This window comes from Phallusia mammillata, chromosome 2 (genome assembly GCF_965637545.1).
Source record: "Phallusia mammillata chromosome 2, kaPhaMamm4.hap1.1, whole genome shotgun sequence".
NCBI lineage: Eukaryota > Metazoa > Chordata > Ascidiacea > Phlebobranchia > Ascidiidae > Phallusia > Phallusia mammillata.
Genome location: NC_137253.1, coordinates 20,008,747 through 20,028,379, shown reverse-complemented (window position 1 = coordinate 20,028,379; position 19,633 = coordinate 20,008,747). Strand labels below are relative to the sequence as shown.

The 19,633-nt window shown below is 35.1% G+C and overlaps 1 protein-coding gene across 2 annotated transcripts; it reads left to right on the top strand.

Moving 5' to 3' along the window:
- The first annotated feature begins 1,021 nt into the window (after positions 1-1,021).
- On the top strand, positions 1,022-18,044 carry LOC145213490 (uncharacterized). Of its 2 annotated transcripts, none has more exons than XM_080081784.1 (16): positions 1,022-1,356; positions 1,741-1,867; positions 3,759-3,929; positions 4,617-4,838; positions 8,450-8,565; positions 8,688-8,839; positions 11,555-11,811; positions 13,910-14,012; positions 14,072-14,226; positions 14,451-14,600; positions 14,653-14,741; positions 15,377-15,449; positions 15,735-15,865; positions 16,332-16,417; positions 16,479-16,596; positions 16,838-18,044. In XM_080081784.1, the coding sequence occupies exons 1-16, from the start codon at positions 1,259-1,261 to the stop codon at positions 16,938-16,940; spliced, it is 2,151 nt and encodes a 716-aa protein (XP_079937910.1). In that variant the 5' UTR covers positions 1,022-1,258; the 3' UTR covers positions 16,941-18,044. The 2 variants fall into 2 exon arrangements, with proteins under 2 accessions (XP_079937910.1, XP_079937911.1); XM_080081785.1 differs by having other exon boundaries at positions 1,214-1,356; positions 16,332-16,411.
- Positions 18,045-19,633: the final 1,589 nt, after the last annotated feature.

Below are 19,633 nucleotides of genomic sequence, written 5' to 3'. Positions count from 1 at the left end.
GTTTCGTTTGATATGAAATCCAATTGTTCGTGTGTCCTTATTTCCAGTTCCATGTCGGTGGGAACCCTGCTTATACAATTCATTTTACGGCCACAATTCAGTTTTTCACTTTCGTTGATTCTTGTGGACTATTCCGCATTACGTCATGGCTTTTGTGGTGTAGCTCGCAGCTTCGTTGAGAGACGAGTCGAGATTGTCGTCACTTTCTTTCTTCGGCGCAGGTGTAATGTAATGTCTCATGACCGCTTTTATCAGAAAGTTTAAAGTTGTCAGCCTAGCTCCGATGACCACGCTTGAAACTATGTGAAGGAAACCACAGTTAAAAGAAGTTGCGAAGAAGAAAAGACAAAATGAAGACTTGTTTGTACCTTGATTTTTTTTACTGGCTTCTCAGACAACAAACCGGAAGCCGACAGGTCTACCTTTACAAATAAAAAACTGGGTTTGTTATAAGTAAAAGGACAGTAAAAATAATCTTGTTGAAATGAACCACCAGGTTAAACTTATAGCAACAGACATCAGAAAATTATTTGTGCACAAGTTCACATGAAATTAACAGAAATCTAACTTTATTCAAGACGACTATAACTGTGTGCAATTGGTTGAATATTTGGTAATTGGATTTTTTCCCTTTTTGACAATAAAATACAGTGGGCAAACACTACAGCTATTATCAAATACATTCTTGTTAAAAACTATCCCCATGCACGTATGTTCTGTTTGTAAAATCATTTTTCTGTGATTTGTAACCTTGGCTGTTTGAGCCACATCTTGCTTGTTGGGGATAATCTGTTTGTCAAACCTTTTTGAAAGCCATTGTAGAATTCATATATATGTATATGCAGGTTTTTTTTAAGGTTTGGTTTGGGTGACCGCTAAGTAGTTTTAAGAGACCGCAAGTGTTTCATTTAAATACCAAAAAATAGCCATATTTGCTTATTTGCTTGCAAGTTCAAATTTTGGGAAACCGCTGGAGAAAAAATCAAAACACCTTAAAAAAACACTGTGTATATGCATATAAATATCATTAGTATGTATGTGTTTTTGCAGCTTCTTGCACAATTATGGTTTAAAAGTTTCGCAAATACTAAAAAATAAAAAAAAAACACACTGCTCTACATCGTACAACTGTGGTCTGGTGCAAACTCTGCGTGCAAATATGGAATTTAAAGTTAATTTTTATTTAGTGTTGATTATTAGGCAAATTGTCCATAGATATTAAATTGTTTTATTTTTACAACAGTTTACAGTTTTCATCATGTATTTAAAGTGCTCATTGTGTTTGTTTGTGCTATTATTTAATCCTTGTTTTGTGAAACCAACAACAACCACTGCTGACTGTGTGGATGCAAAAAGGTAAGTTGATGATGACGTATGAGTCCGGGGACACGTTCTTACTCCTTGACATCATGAGGATTAAAGCTGTTGAATATAATGTGCAGTATGGTTTTACTATGTGTAATTTAGCCTATCATGTGTAGTTTGCCTTTAAAATCTTGCATGGGAAAGTTGTTTGAAATGGTCTTTTGTCACAAAGTGCCCTGCAATGAAAAGACAAACCTTCCAATAATGTTTAATCTCCAATTTATAGCTTTAAACTGTACAATGGAAAATATATCTATTGTTTTAGTTTTATTGTGATACAATGTTGTTTTTTTCACTACGCAAAGTAAACTAAATATTGGTTTACTTTTTTTCCCTACAAAATGTCAATTGAAATATGTTTCATTTTTGTTGCAGTAATGACCATTGTCAATGCAAAGAAAGCGTCTTAAATTGTACAGGCATTACTGAACTTCCAAGTTCATTTTCTGAAGATGTAAGATCTGCTGATTTTAGCGGAAATAACTTTACTGTGCTTAAAACGGTAAGTGAGCTCTTGCTCATTGGTACTGCAAAAGGATGTTTGTTACTTCCTCATCATATGTCTTGAAGGGGTGATGTCAGCAAAAAACATAATACTTTCCATATTAGTTAATGCAAGTTTTGCAGTACTAAAAAAGGTCCAAAGGGCTGCATAGTTATTTTGATGCACAAAAAAAATAAGAAGTTAAATAAGGCTAACACCATAAGCTGTGTGTGGAAAAAGGTTTTCCAGGAAAATGTTTGTGAAATTAGAAAAAATGCATCAAATGCTAAAATAAATAACCTGGGAATTTGTGTCTTTGTTGGTTTTTGCATTTTATAGTATTTTTAGGCATTTTGTATGTTTAGTTGGGATTACTCATTTTCACCCCTTCACCTGGAACTTATATAGTCCAGTGAGGAAAAAAATTGTTTGTTGTGCAGTTTTTTTAAATACAAGTGATTTACATTGGTCAGGAATGGACTCTTTTACATTTGTCACCTAGGGTGCCACTGAACAATGTTCTAGCTAAAATAAAACTGTAATTATGGGTCCCCTTCCCTGAAGGGGACACATATTGATTTTACTCAAATTGTTTTTGTTTTTTTTCTTCCTTTTTTTTTTCTCCCCAAAGTTTGTCCGACTCGTTTTTCCATCAAATGTTTGATGGATTTGGCTGAAATTTACACAGATGGTAGATATAGTTATGTAGATGTGCATCCCACTTTGTTTTTGTTGATAACCCCAGTATTTACCCCGCTAGCCCCCTAAAATGGGTATTTTTTCCCCGAAGTTTGTCCGACTCGTTTTTCCATCAAATGTTTGATGGATTTGGCTGAAATTTACACAAATGGGAGATATAGTTATGTAGATGTGCATCCCACTTTGTTTTTGTTGATAACCCCAGTATTTACCCCGCTCGCCCCCTAAAATGGGTGTTTTTACCCAAAGTTTGTCCGACTCGTTTTTCCATCAAATGTTTGATGGATTTGGCTGAAATTTACACAGATGGTAGATATATTCATGTAGATGTGCATCCCACTTTGTTTTTGTTGATAACCCCAGTATTTACCCCGCTCGCCCCCTAAAATGGGTGAGTTTTTAAACATTGTCAGAATTGGCTGAAATTTGGATTTCTTGTATAGTATGCCATTTATAGGTGTCAATTGTTGTGTTCAACCCTGTAGTCCTAACATTTACCCCACAAGCCCCTAAAGTGTAAAACGTATTTGTATGGTACTGGGCACCACAAATGAAAGATTTCTTTGGAGCAATAGTGTTACAAGGGCAACCAGCTGTTTGTTGCTCGTTGGTGGGTTTCTTGGTGGTCGTTTTTGCGCCATGGCAGTTAGGGGCTTGTTAACAGCCCTATGACGTCAGAAACAGTAACGGTTGTTGCTCAAAACACCTCTAGTGGTCGAAATTTTAAACATTGGCGGATTGGGCTGAAATTTTGCAGTACTATTGATTGAGTCATTGTGGTTTTTATATATTTTTTAGTTTTTGTGTCGAACCCAATTAGTTGCCCTACTAGCCCCATAAAATGGGTCAGTTTTTTTAAAACGTTAAATAGGACATACTTTAACCAATATCTGGGGTGAATCTAATTTTATAGTTTGTATTCTACATAGTATTATTATTTAAGCCCAGTGCCGATCACTGTGTTTTACCTTACAACACCCGACTTTTGCATGGTTATCTCTTGAAATGCATTATCTACAACTTTGCATGTGTGGGGACCCATGAGTTTTTGCCTGCAGAAACGACTAAAGTCATAAAAGTCTGTGACTAATATGGGACCCAATGCAAAATAAGCATAGGAAATATATTTATGTTTTAAAATAGGTTATAGTGTATATGCAAGGGCAATATGTGCTAAGCCACCCTTCTAGTTTTTCATTGTTTTTGGTAGGTTCCAGATGCAGAAGATATCACATATTTGAATTTTTCGCATTGTGGAATTTTAAAAATCAGATATGATGCATTCGATAACTTGGACAGTTTAACCACTTTGGTTCTTAGTCACAACTCTATTTCTAATGTCACTGATGATGTATTCGAATGGAACCCTCTACAACTCCAGGTAACTTTTTGCCTTTAAATTAAACCTCAAACTACAGACCTAAACTAAAAACCTAGGACATTTTTCTTACGCGAAAGCATCGTTTTTTAAACAATGTTCAAATAGGTTAAAAGTTTGGTGAGTTTGCAAAATGTACCATAGCAGTTTGATAATTGCTTTGTTTCACTCCTGTAGTCACACCATTTTAATTGGGTGAAATTTGTAAGCAATGTCTAAAAATACTGTTGACCACACTTTTATGTAGGACTTTTTGTTTAATATCAAACACTATAATGTTTGCCATAATGTTAACAAGTGATTTATGTGACATTGCTGGGCCCCTTTTAGTTGCATAGTGAGTAGTTATAATCCAATCAGTAAAAAAGGTATTAGCATTTTGTCACAATCTCACATGCCATTTTTTGTACCTTGGGCTGGTTGCATAACCATGTATATATATTTCCTTTTTAATGAAATGCTAACCATATAGATCTAAAGTCTTCGACAAAACTCTTCCTAAAACTTTGCTTATTTGCTGAATACAAATTAATTCAGCTAAACCTGCATGTAAAACGTCTCTACTCCATGTTATATGTGGATTTGCTAACGTTATGTAATTTCTTGCATGTAAATGTACCCAGGTTTGTGTTGTTTAATAGCACCATGCTACTTGTGTTTGCACATAATAAAGCATTTTATCTTTTTTAGGTTTTGAAGTTGGATCATAACAAACTGGAATTTATACAGCACTTTTTATTGTATGATCTGGAGAAGTTGATGTCTTTAGATTTAAGTTACAACAAGATTTCATTCATTCACTCCCATGCATTTTCGCAATTGAAAAGCTTAACTCAGTTAAGTTTGGTGGGCAATCAACTTCACACATTCGATCCAAAATGGGTAAAAGGTCTTCATTCAAACATGTTCAAGGTGTGTGAGTATATATGTATATATATACCTATATATTGGTGATTAAACTGAATGTTATGTTCATGTTTTTTTCTTCCTAAAGTTTGTCCGACTCGTTTTTTCATCAAATGTTTGATGGGTTTAAATGAAATGAACACAGATGGTAGATATAGTTATGTAGATGTCCGTACCACTTTATTTTTGTTGATAACCCCAGTATTTACCCCGCTAGCCCCCTTAAATGGGTTATTTTCTTCCCAAAGTTTGTCCGACTCGTTTTTCCATCAAATGTTTGATGGATTTGAATGAAATTTTTACAAATGGTAGATATAGTTATGTAGATGTGCATCCCACTTTGTTTTTGTTAATAACCCCAGCATAGGCGCTGAGTGGGCGGTGGCGGGGTGGTGCCGCCACCTTGGGTTTGCAAAGCACGGTGGCGGCCACAGTGGATATTTTTGATTGCTTGTAGCGGTTTAGCACGAATTATCGTAAAAACTAAAACGATTTAGCTTTTCAATAAATGTGCTGGCGAAAAAGCAACAAAACGTGGCTTAAAACTGTAACCTGTTTTGGTTAGTGCTTTTATTATGACGTCAAACACACAATTGTTGCCAGTGAAGGTTAGGCTATTGGTTATTTTACGTGATACAAAGCAATAACAACGTGACTAAACATTTTTAAATACTGCCAAACCAATTTTAAACGGTACAACAGTGTGTTCCAAAATAAACAACATATTTTTTTTTGAATTTTGACGAACAGTCTATGGGAAGTTTTTTGGGGCTTTGAGTTTGAGTTCTGGCGGTTTCACGCATTTATGACGTCACACTTTACGTCCGCCACCTTGCATTTTTGTAAAACTCGGCGCCTATGAACCCCAGTATTTACCCGGCTAGCCCCCTAAAATGGGTAATTTTCTTCCCAAAGCTTGTCGAACATGTTTTGCCATCAAATGTTTGATGGATTTGGATGAAACTTATACAGATGGTAGATATAGCTATGAAGATGTGCATCCCACTTTGTTTGTCCTGATAACCCCAGTATTTACTCTGCTAGCCCCTAAAATGGGTGAGTTTGTAAACAGTGTCGGAATTGGCTGAAATTTGGATAGCTTAGAGTATGCCATTTATAGGTGTTGATTGTTGTGTTTAACCCTGTAGCCCCAACATTTACCCCACAAGCCCCCAAAGTGTAAAACGTATTTGTATGTTATTGGGCACAAACGGCAAATTTCTGTTTCCCAATAGTGTTACAAGGGCAGCTAGTTGTATGTTACTCGTTTCTGGGTTGCTTGGTGGACGTTTTTGCGCCATGGCAGTTAGGGGTTGTTAACAGCCCTATGACTTTGGAAGCATTACTGGTTGTTGCTCAAAACACCTCTAGTGGTCAAAGGTTTAAACATTGTTTGTGTGTTGAACCCCATTAGTTACCCTACTAGCCCCCTAAAATGGGTCAGTTTTTTAAACAATGTCGGAATCGGCTGAAATTTGGACAGCTTGTAGAATTTACCATTCATAGGAGCTGATTTTTGTGTTTAACCTTGTAGCCCCAATTTCACCCCACTAGCCCCCAAAAATTGGTGAGTTTATTAAACAGTGTCGGAATTGGCTAAAATTTGGGTAGCATGTGAACTATGCTATTTGTAGGTTTCGATTAATGTGTTTTACCTTGTAGCCCAAACATTTACTCAACTAGCCCCCTAAAATAAGTAAGTTTTTAAAAAAGTCGGAGTTAAATGAAATTCACAAAGTTTATTGAACATAATATTTTAAGTCAATGGTTGTGTTTTGCCCTGAAGCACCACAATTTAACTAACTGGCCCCGAAAATGGGTGACTCTTTTAACAATGTCCAAATTGAATGAAAATTGGACATCGTGTAGAATTTGCTATTCACAGGTGTCTATTTGTTGTTTTACCCCATTATACCACTATTTACTCCTTCTTTTCTTTAAAAAAGAACATTAAATAGGACATACTTTAAACAATATCTGGGGTGAATCTAAATTGTGTAGTTTGTACTCTACATAGTATTTTTATTTGAGCCCAGTGCCGATCACTGTGTTTTACCTTACAACACCCGACTTTCTCATGGTTATCTCTTGAAATGCATTATTTTCAACTTTGCATCTGTGGGGACCATAGGTGTCGATTTTTTAGCATAAATTTTCTTTTGTGGCATGGCGAAATTTGGTCAAGTGGTTCCTTACGTGATCAAAACACACTGGGGTACATGTTAGTGGTTGTAGATGCTGTTCGCGGTTATTGAAAGGGAATAAACACGTACATTACCATGTACGCAATATTGGTTAACTTGGATGTAACACCTATGGAAGTCACGTCACAAACCGCCTGTCTAGTTGTGGAGTTGTAATGTCACAATACGTTAGTGATGTAATCACAGCAGCGTACTGGTTACTGGCAGCAAAAGTGTATCTCGTGCTGGATAGCGTTAATAATCCATAAGATGTAGTGTGGTTTAAAAGGTAACATAACACAAACGTTTCAATTTTTGCAAAACTATGGAATCGGCATTGCAGTTCCCACACGAAATTTGGGTACATGAGTGGTCACTACAATTATATTTTCCACACATGAAAACGGAATTCTTATGTAACAATATAATCCCTAACTGCCAATTAACTTTCAGAATACACAAAAATGTGAAAATTGCAATCGTTACGTCATAAGTCTTGTTCAGTATTGCTTTTGAGGAGCAACCTTGGCGAAAATCACTGAAGCAAGTAGTGCAAAATGGGTTTTCCCCATGCGTTGTTCAAAAACAATAAGGATTTCACATAACTTGCTTTGCACATGCTCGAAATATACCGACCATTCGAAACAGCGCATGTGAATGAAAAGAAACGCATATCTGTAATGCACGAATATAAATACGGCCAGGCAATTTCTGGTGTGGCAGCATAGCTATTTTACAATGGCTGCCACCGCAGAGATTTTTAGTGGGAAGGCCGCCACCCCTGCCACCCCGGGAATCGGCCCCTATGGTAGGGACCCATGAGTTTCTGCCTGCTGAAACAACTAAGGTTATAAAAGACGATGGCTAATATGGGACCCAATGCAAAATAAGCATAGGAAATATGTCAATGTTTTAAAATAGGTTATAGTGTAAATGCAACGACAAAATGTGCTAAGCCACCCTTCTAGTTACAAAATAATTCAGACCTGTTGACAAGTTTCTTTACATGTTGTATTTGTGACCGCACAAACAATGTCATGGGCTTGAAAGACAGACACCCCTGGGGCAGTCAGTCGTTAGTTATGGAGACTGTGTGTTAGATAGACAGTTCACTGATCAGGTTAATGCTGTACCTGATTTTACCATTACGTTTGGTGCTTTAAATATACATTATACCATGTTTGTATTGGATGTATTTTAGGTCTTTAGCCAATACAAACAAAGGTTAAGTCAAATTCATTAATTCAATGGGTGCTTTTTTTCAAAATGTCTTTCTTCACATAAAAAAGCGTTGTTATCAGTTTCTGTGTTTTTGGTAAAGATAGAAATTGACTTGGTAACAAATATATTTCCGTTGTGAGTGTGGCACATTGACAAATTAACAGTAAATTAAAAACACTAAAAACACATTGTTTATTAAGCTTTTTATTGTAGAGCATAAAAGTGACTGAAAACCCATGGGCTTGTGATTGTGCTATGCTGCCTGCTCATAAGTGGCTTGGTGCAAACACATGGACACATTCACTACTCAACAATCTTATTTGTGTCAAGTAAGAAAATGTTGTTTTTTGCTTATGTGTTTTTGCTAATTAACGTTTTGTATTATACCATGGAACGATTTGATTAAAAATTAAATCTTATTGCATCATAACCACCAATCTATAAAATTTAGTCCAGCCAATTCAGCGCGACCAAATAAAGCTGTATTCAAATTGGATAAAAGTTTATTTTCAACTTGTGATCCTCCAGCCATTATTGGAATCTCAGAAAATACTGTGCTAAAAGTTAACCAATCAATACAATTGGACTGTAAACTGAAAGCAGGTAAATATTGTGAAACCATATCCTATCTCTACCTGTTGCTTAACTTATTATGGGTCCCCCTCCCTGAATTGTTTTTGTCTATATATTTTTTTTCTTTTGTTTCGTCTAACGTGGATTTGTTTCCATGTTTTGGTCAAGAAAGAATGGTTCAAACTTTTTCAAATTTACACACACCATACATAATGGTCTAAAGATGGTCCATGTGAATTTTGACTCCGTTTAATCCCTCGGTTCACTCACAGCCCCCAAAGCGTCAAATTTTTAAAATGGCTATACTTGCTAAAGCAGAAGCCCTATGGTGCACAAATATTTGAACATTTTAACTATTGTTTAAGCAGGCTATTCGTTTAGTATTTAAAATTTTGCCAGTTACCTTTACAACCCATAATATGTGTACGCTATTAGTCAGATATAAGTCCCAAGGGAGGAATTCACTGGTTTACGATTAAGGCCGCAGAGTGGGAGTGCTCAGCTTGACGTCCGGACAGACGTGTTTTACGAGACAGTCGTTTGGGTGATTAGAGATCAGCTGTTTTTGTGTGAAGCAATGCTGTGTCGTTTTCGTTTACTACGCGCATTTTCAGTTTTGGCGAAGGTTTTACACCTAAGACGTAATTTAATCTCAATAAACGTACTTCGGTTTCATTTATGTCGGGCAAAACGTCGTTGATCAACATAAATATGAAAAAATAAACTTAACTTTTTAAAACGCCGCGATAAATGGTCTTTAAATTCTCGTTGTCAGCTTGGCAGTCGCATAACCACGGGTCACTAAAGGTCAACTTGTAGGCATTACAACACAGTTAAGAATTTTTCGTCATAACGTATCTTCTTTATTTTTGACAAATCAATTCAAGAGTCAGTACTTAAGTCAGGTATAAATTAGGCTAAACGGTATTGCTGAACACTGAGGACTGCATGCTGTTAAAAACAGTGTAAAAAGGTCATTAAACGGTCGTTTTTGCGAAACAAAGTTAAGTAAAAAACAAGTTGTTATATGTATACCTTTGTAGCAAACGACTTTTTTATATAGTGTCTAATATAACAGTTAAGGCTTTCTAGGAAAATTTATGTTAAATACTGAACTTGAACGACAATATCAAGGTCAAAGCAAGAGATTAAATTGAAAGTATTTTTCCCGTTCTTTTTTCACCGTTTTTTTGTAATTATATGACAATGATGCAAAAAGAATATGGACTAAAACATTTAAAGTTAAGTTAATGCTTTTATCTACAAAATCTAAAAATAATCGCAACATAGGTTTATCGTAAATCCGCATAAACGCGCGTGTGGGGACCCATTCGTTTTTGCTTGCAAAAACAATCATAAATATAGATAAATTGTGTATAGTGTAGTAAGTTGGTAAATGTCGTATAGAATATATAAAATGGAAATATATCAGAAAGCCACTTTTCTAGTGTAAATTTGCATCCCACTTTGTTTGTCCTGATAACCCCAGTAATTACCCCGCTAGCCTCCTAAAATGGGCGAGTTTGTAAACAGTGTCAGAATTGGCTAAAATTTGGATAGCTTGTAGAGTATGCCATTTATAGGTGTCGATTGTTTTGTTTAACCCTGTAGCCCTAACATTTACCCCACAAGCCTCCAAAGTGTAAAATGTATTTGTATGTTACTGGACACCCCAAACGAAAGATTTATGTGGCGCAATAGTGTTACAAGGGCAACCAGTTGTGTGTTACTCGTTTGTGACTTTATGGGTTGCTTGGTGGACGTTTTTGCGCCATGGCAGTTAGTAGGTTGTTAACAGCCCTGTGACATCAGAAACATTAACGGTTATTGCTTTAAACACCTAGTGGTTGAAATTTTTAACATTGTTGGATTGGGCTGAAATTGTGCAGAACTATTGTTTGAGTCATTGAGGTTTCATATTTTTTAGTTTGTTTGTCGAACCCTATTAGTCACCCCACTAGCCCCCTAAAATGGGTGAGTTTATTAAACAGTGTCGGAATTGGCTAAAATTTGGGTAGCATGTGGACTATGCTATTTGTAGGTTTCATTTGATTTGTTTCACTTTGTAGCCCCAACATTTACTCCACTAGCCCCCTAAAATAAGTAAGTTTTTAAATTTACAACACCCAACTTTATAATGGTTATCTCTTGAAATGCATTATTTTCAACTTTGCATGTGTGGGGACCCATGAGTTTTTGCCTGCAGAAACAACTAACGTTATAAAAGACGCTAGCTAATATGGGACCCAAAACAAAGTAAGCATGGGAAATATATTAATGTTTTAAAATAGGTTATAGTGTATGTGCAACGACAAAATGTGCTAAGCCACCCTTCTAGTTAATTCAAATTTCTCCTTAAGTTTGACCCCAAATGACCCAGCGGTTCACCCACAGGCCTTCAAAACGTCACATAAAGTGTCATCATAATTGACGTCCGCCACCATGCATTTTTGTAAATCTTGGCGCCTATGATGTTCCCCTAACTCATTGGTGTCAATGCAAACATAATAGTGATGGCTATTATTTTGCATCATATTTTTGTTTCAAAACCAGGTGTGTGTCTGTGTTACCGTATACTTTTCAGCTGTTTTAGGTCAATGTTAAGCTTGTTCCTATAACAAGCTTATCCAGAAAGTTTGGGAGGAATTAGGTAAAATAAAAATACTTACCCTTTAAGTTGATAGGGTGTGCAGAGAATGCCAATTTTCAAAAAAAATCTTGACGTTGTTTGGATATCTTTCATAGGCACATTTCCTGTTCCCTCTATTACATGGATTGCACCCAATAAGGACAAATACAGCATACATACAGCAGACAAATATGATGGCATTGATGCATTTTCCAATGGCAGCATTATCATTCATGAATTTACCCAAGATGATGGTGGAGTTTATAGCTGCTCTGCTACCAACAGAAACAGCACCGTTGTGGCAACTACAAAAATTACTGTTGACATGAAAAAGACAGTTAAAACTAATAATCCTGAACAAGTGACAGCTAAGGTTTGTGCTGTTTAGTGTTTTATAGGTCACATGCCCTAAAAGTGACACATATATTATTTCATTCATTTCATCTGCATTTATGGGTCCCCTTCCCTGAAGGGTACGCATTGTTTTTGTCTCTATTTTTTCCCCCCGTCTAACGTGGATTTGTTCCCACGTTTTGGTCAAAAAAGAATGGTTCAAACTTTTTCAAATTTACACACATTATAGATATTGGTCTAAAGATGGTCCATGTGAATTTTGACTCCGTTTAATCCCTCGGTTCACTCACAGCCCCCCAAAACATGAAATTTTTAAAACAGCTATACTTGCTAAAGCAGATGATTCTGGAGTTCACACTTTTTGGATTGGTACATTGCAGCATATTTTAAAGTATTTTGTAACTTGAAGTTGTATATATATATCCATTTTCACCCCTTTACCTCTTGCTTGCAGAAACAATTATGTCATAAAGTCCCAGCAAAAAGATAGGAACCCAATGAAATGTAGGTGCCAAATATTTATCCGTTATAAATATAGTAAATGGTATATGTGATACATCGTTAAATATGATGTAGTGTATATAAACTGGCAATATATAGGAAAACCACTATTCTAGTTTATTTTTATATTTGGCTAAGACTGAATTGTGCCAACAGTTTGTGTAATAAAGTATGGTTCAAACATTTTTATAGGCCCCCTTCCCTGAAGGGGACACACATTGTTTTTGTCCGTATTTTTTTTCTTTTTTTGTCTAACGATGGTTTGTTAGTTGTGTTTGGTCATGAAAGAGTTCTTTAAATTTATTCAAATTTATACAGATGTTAGTTATTGCAGACAGTGCACACTGTTTCGACCTATAAGGTCTCATCAGTGCAGCTGGGTCGAAACAGTGTGCACGGTCTGCAGCTTATCATTTATTGGCTGGATGCTTTTACAATGTTAGTTATTGATCCAAATTTAATTCTCCTGAAGTTTGACCTCGAATAAACCAGCGATTCACCCACAGGCCCCCAAACTGTAATTTTTTAAAACCACTGTCCTGACTAAAGTGCATAATCTGAGAGTTTCATGCTTTGTTGGTTGGTGCAATGCAAGTATTCTAAAGAATTTTGAAATATAAAAATCCCTTGAACCTTGTTTACCATGAATCCGTACGAAAGCGGGTGGGGACCCGTTCGTTTTTGCTTTAAAAAAACAATCATATGTGTAGATCAAATAATGTGTATAGTTATAGTAAGTTCACAAATAGGATATAGAACATATAAAATGGAAGTATATTAAAAAGCCACCTGTCTAGTTTTCATTGACTTGCCTAAAGGTTGGTAACTTGCTATTGACACTTAGTGAGTTTAACCTCAGATGACCCACCAACAGATCCAAACTATGAAGTTTGTACATGAATGCCCTTACTGTCCCGAATGTGTGTTAACACTGGAGATGTACCAAATATTCAGTTTGCCAAATTTTTTTGACCGAATCAGCCATTTTTTGCACTGATTTGGTTTGGGCCGTAGAATTGGTTTTGAATCTTTTTTGAATACAAAATTTATAGGGTTGAGCGTGTTATTTCTTTCAGTAAGGAACCACCCAATCTCTTAAATATTTCGATGCAACGATGCAAACGACACAATATCTAAAATTGTGTCAATTGTTAATTTTTAAAACAAAACATTACTTCTCATTACTTTTGTAAATATATAACATTTTAATATATTGCATTTCACGATAATTTTTTAGTTTAGTTGATGCTTTCTATGGATGGTCATTAATTTGTCCTTTGGAATCTAAAGAATATTTACATGTTAACACTGTCAATAATTCTGTGTGTTAGAACCTACATTTTTGCTTGCATTTATTAGTGTGTCAAATGTTGTTTTTTGTGTAAATTATTAAACAGGATATATAATGTATAAATTGGCAATATATAGGAAGGCAGTATTTCTAGTGTGCAGATGTGAAATAGTGTGTATGACAAATCATTGAAGAAGACATAGAATGTATCAATTGGCAATATATATGAAAGTCTCTTTTTTAGTTATTTGAAAATTTGTGCTTGGACAAGTGGACAAAAAAAAAAAAAGTTTTTGGGCTCAACTTTTTTGTTTTGTTGTTGCAGGAATCATCACAAACTTTCCATAAAGCTAATGCTAGTTGTGTTGAAGGTTGCACTTGTATTTCTCGTCATGTGGATTGTTCTTCAGAAGGATTTCGTCTATCTGGTACTAAAACATATATATGCAGATAAATATAACCACAGTAACTGATACTTTTTTTGTAGAGCTACCTGGGGTTACTAATTTTGAAAAAGACATTCTCACTATAAGCTTGGCAAATAATGACATTCCAAGTATTCCACCACATGCTTTCAAACCTTTTAAACAGCTGGAAGAAATTCGCTTGGACAATAACAAAATATCTAAGATTGCACAGAATGTATGTATTTAGAGATTTTGCAAGTTTAAATTTAAGTAGCATGTTTAAAAGTCTGTATAAATTTACATGTCTCTTATTAGATGATGTAAATAACAGTTTAATGCATTCAAAACTAGAGTAACTCATTTTTTATAATTTTGTTATACAATCTTATTGCTAAGTGGATTAATGTTCTCTACAAAATATATTTTTTGTTTTGTAAGTACTAAATATGTGTTATAAAGGTGTTTAATCTTCCATCACTTTCAACTTTAACGATGCGAGACAATAGGATTCATAACATTCCTAAAAATCTCTTTGCCAACTTGGAAAAATTGTCGATCCTTGTCCTGGACAACAATGAATTGACAGAAATCAATGATTTTATGTTAAAGGTAAATGTTATGACTGATGTTGTTTCTATCTATTCAGCAAACTTATTTTTAGAATCTAGTTTCATTGCAATGGCTTTATATTCGAAACAACAAGATAAGCATGATTAATTCCCAAGCGTTTGCCAGCTTAGAAAAAATAAGGTAAGTTTTCTTTCAAATGATCGTTATGTTTTTTTCATTGACACAAATTAGTCCGTAAAATGGTGTACATGATTTTTTGTGACATGTACAGACTTTGTGGAGAGTTATTAGAAAATGATTGCAATAATTTGTGGGTTGACATTTATTGCACATTATATTCACAGTAGCAAACCAGTTTCTATGAGTCCTTTTTGGACTTTTTACCCTGACGGTTTGTTTATGCCATTTTTATTTAAATGTGTATGTCTGTTTAGAATTTAGATAAAATGCATATAGTGCAGTTGATTATACAGCCCCACAACAGTTGATCATATTATTGATAGCTTCACTTTTAAGAAAAATGCACCTCATGATGGGTTGCATTATTTATATTCAGGGTCATTTAACTAGTTTGCACACTCATGCAAAATTGGACTGTTTTTTCCAATTTAAACTGCATTTTTTCAATTTTTTTTAGAAGCTATAGTTCATTGTTGTAAAATAAGTGTGAAAATATCTTGGTTTATACTACATACATTAACCATGTGTAATCACTTCAAAAGGTGTAATACTTGTGCATGTTTTTTTTGTTTTTTTGAAAAACTAGTGTTATATTGTCAACATTTTCACACTTATTTTTCCTTATTAAATGAAAGGTTTATTCACTTGGAAGGGAATCTGTTACAAACTATATCAAAAACCACAATACTTCCACTCATTCAACCTGCAGTAAGTCTTGTTAGCATTTTTTGCATTTGCTTTTTGGTATAAAATATTTAGAGATAATGCAATACATAACTGGGACCAGCCCTGTGACAAGCGTACACAGAAATGAAGCAATGAAAATGTGGATGAAGCCAGCTTATAGCTTTTCTTTAAACCACTTTAAACAATTACCAAAAAATATTTTTTGCAGCAAACATTAACAAATTTACCAAAAAAATTATGATTTTGTGTAATTTATTAATAAGTATCATATCTGTGTGCAAAAGTAAGTTATGTGGTGTTTTATAGGAACCAACCATAAGTAAAATATTTGTTGATGACAATTCTTTTGTCTGTGATTGCAAAATGATTGGAATCAAAAGCTTTTTATTGGAATCAAAAAATCAACAGTGGAAAGATTTGTTTGGAGAAGGCATAATGTGAGTTCTGTTAAAATATGTATAGTAGACTATTGTGTGTTAAGTAAAGTAAATATAAAACACATGACATTTAAGCATGGTAAATGTGTTTGTTATCTTACTTTAGCTGATTTACTAATATATAAAACTGCTGAAGTTTTTACTAATTAAGTGTGATGCATAATTGTTGTCAGATTACATACCAGCACAGGCTATGTTACTGATATGTAAACAACATAACTATGCTTCACTTGTTGTTGCTTAAAGTTTGTCACATTAACTTATACTATTCATACTCTATTGGTTTTTAAAAACAAACAAAAGCAAAAGTTAAACCAGGCATTGAAAAATGTTGAATTCATAAAAAAAATAAAGAACAGTCTTTTAAAAATAAGTTATACCATACAAAATACTTTGCTGGTGGTTGTGTGCTATTAAAACATTACACTCAAACCTGTGGTAAACCTGTTTTTGTTTGCTATTTCAGATGTAGCTTTCCAATTGCCTATGACGAACTAAACTTGGTAGACATTTCAGACAAACTTAACTGTTCTGTTACAACACAAGGTAAAGGTATTGGTTTTACACTATAACTTTAGCATGGCAAACTTTAACATTTTATATTTTGTTGCAGTTACAGTTGTCCCTAACTCTAGTGCAATGTCTGGCTTGTGGTTTGGGGGACTGGCAATTGGTGTTATCCTGACTGTGGCAACATTTTTTGTCTGGAAGAAATGGCGTTGTCGCGTTGGGTATGTAATGGTTGTTTTACCAGAAGACTGTTTGCTGGTTGTTCGCAAGTAGAACTGTTAAGTTGTCTTGCACATTTTACTAATTGTATGGGTAAACTTTTTTCAAATTATTTTCTCAGAAAAAAAGTGTTATTGCAGATTAAAATGTATGCAGTATGTATATGTTAGATTTTTACATTTCTCACCCAAAATTACATACATTATCAAGTGTTATAAAACCAAAACCGTATGTGGTTTGCAGGGGTCCTTCGGTTCAGTATCAAAACGTCCCAGGCATTGATGATGCTTCAGAACATGCCTCAATACTAAGCAATAAAGGTGGCGGGTCAGAAGCGTTTGTCTAAAATACAACATGCAATTAAAGGCTTTTGACAGTGGAGACAGCACAATAGACACTACCGACTTGTACAAAAAGTGTTTTTAATACTATTATCACTATTATGTTACTGTATCTTTCCTTCTTTATCTGTGCTTGCTTTGCTGCAGTGGATTAGTCTGTTTTAATTATGAAACTAAAATCACTTTTTTTGCTGTACTGGTACACATTTTCGTTTTGTCTTTGTTTCATTCTCAATGTCATTTGATAATAATGCGACACACTTTGTATCTTTTTTAATGTCATGCAACATCAAGCCAGTTTGTAAACAGTATAGCACTTAATGAATTGAGTGTTTTGGTGGTACTGCAAACATGCATGCTGCATATAGACTGCAAATTGCCCGTGTAAGTGAATTTTAAATCATTATGTACATGTGTGGATTAGTAGTGAGACTTAAAGAATTTCTGTGCGTAATTATCAATCAATCAATCTCTGTTAGCGTTATATTACTTAAAAATGAGTGGGATTCTTTCCAATTAAGTTTTGTATGTTTTTGTGTCCCACCAGATTTGCAACACAAAACCAATAATAGTCAAATAGTCCTCCACCCCTAAATGATATGATGCGGAAATGTTTACATCAACCCACTAGCTTGCCAATCGCAAAATGAATAAAACGTGCCTTAACTCTTTGCACTCATGTTTAATCACGGTGCCTTACATGTCAATAGAACAATTATTCTTGTGAACTGCCCTTCATTGTGCCCTTCGATTCATAAATCTGCACTTTTTTTACACATCAATACTGTTACTGGTAGCTACATGCCTTAACGTATGATTACAAGTATGTAGATTTTGTAATTGTAACGGTTGCTGGTCATTGTAAAGTGTTTTATAGCGCACAAACTCGGTACTCTGTATATTTTGATAAAAACACATTGTATCTTTTAAACTGCGGTGCTCAATGTTTTGTACATAATTTTGAATGTATTTGATGCCTTTGCATGTATTTTTTAAGGTCTTACAAAGTGACAACAAAACATGACTCGGCGATGTGGCTTTATAATCTAATTTTCTTATCCCTGCTTCACGTTGTATGCGTTTGAAAAACAACACGATCTGTATGCTAATTATCGTTCAAGTATTTTTAAGGCAGGTACTTAGTTGTTAAATGGTAATGACAGAGATGCGGCCAAACTTTAGGGTGCAAGGCCGTTGCTATCTACATAGCTCGAAAGTGTGGAGGAATTTCTTCCGAGAAAAATTAATAGCTGAAAAATTTTTTCAAAACCATAAATTTTAAGTTAAGTTTCCTGTTTTAAAAATGTTCCCTATATTGTTGAAATCAACTTCAGAAATACTTTATTACATTGTTTATCTTGTGTCCTTTCAGCCATGTGCTGTACTTTTTTGTTAACTTTTTTTTCCAGTATCAAGTTTAATGAGTCCATTGGTGCAGTGGTCGGCAACCACCGGTGCCGGTCTGTGAGAGGTTAGCTACCGGGCCGCATAAAACTAGCTCACGGTTCACATTGAATCAAAGTTGTAATAACTGCGATTCGTGTTCAGTGCTAAACATTTGTGGTCTTTAAAGGCCGGTCCATGATAAAAATTTCAGTTTCAAACCGATCCGCAGTGCAAAAAAGGTTGCCGACACCTGCATTGGTGCACATACTTGCACATACGCGCCGGTTATCTTCTAACGAACCCCAGTGCTTCTGCTGAACAAAACATAGAAATAATTTCATGCAGTTAATACGTGTCTAGTTACAATACAGGTCTGTAACGCAAAAAATAACAATTAAACCATCTAGCCCAGGGGTTCTTAAACTTTTTCGGTCGCGCCCCACTTTACACTAATTATTTATTCTCACGCCCCCCCTAAAAAACGTTAGCACTAATGATGCTTGTCTTGTTTTTTGGAAACAACATACATGGTAGGTCCGCTTTAAGCTACTGTCAAGTTAGTTCCGAACGTTGGAAAAAGCCACTTCAACACTGATAAGTTGCGAAAAAGTAGGCTTTTGCGAACACAGAGACACGTTGCCAGTATTCTTTTAAACTACGCATATGTTGCCCAGAAATTGTTGATTCACTCAAAGTCAGGGCAATCTCTAATGCGAAATTGCGCACAAATAAAGAATGTACAGCCGACTATATAGTACAGGGGTCACCAAACTACGGCCCGCGAGGTCATTTCATCCGGCTCGCGACCCAATTTTTGGTTTGCCAAATCGTATTGATAACTTTGTTACTGTCAAAACTTAATCTACTCCTTACGAAAGTTTACTGTTACGACATGTAAAATTAATATTACCGACTCTCAAAGGATTGCAACGCCCAGGATTGATCCAAACCCAGTTTATTACGTCACAGACAAAACAAAAAGTGTTAATTGTGCGCAAACAATTGCCTTATTGTGTCACTTATGACATAATATACAAGCATTCCTTGTAAGATGAGACTAACTATATAATTTAACATATTTTAAATGGGGTTTTAAAAAGACCATATCTTGGCGCCCATATAAAAATCGCCTCATGGGCTAAGTTTGAGAAGACGGCACTAGGGCATGTAAACTATGCGGCGGCCCGCAGTGGGAAAAGTTTGGTTAATACAATTGGACATCCATTTCAATGTAATGAAGCGTTTATACTTTAAACAATAAGTTCGAAATCAGCGCCGACATAATTCCAATGCATTAATTTACAATTGTTTG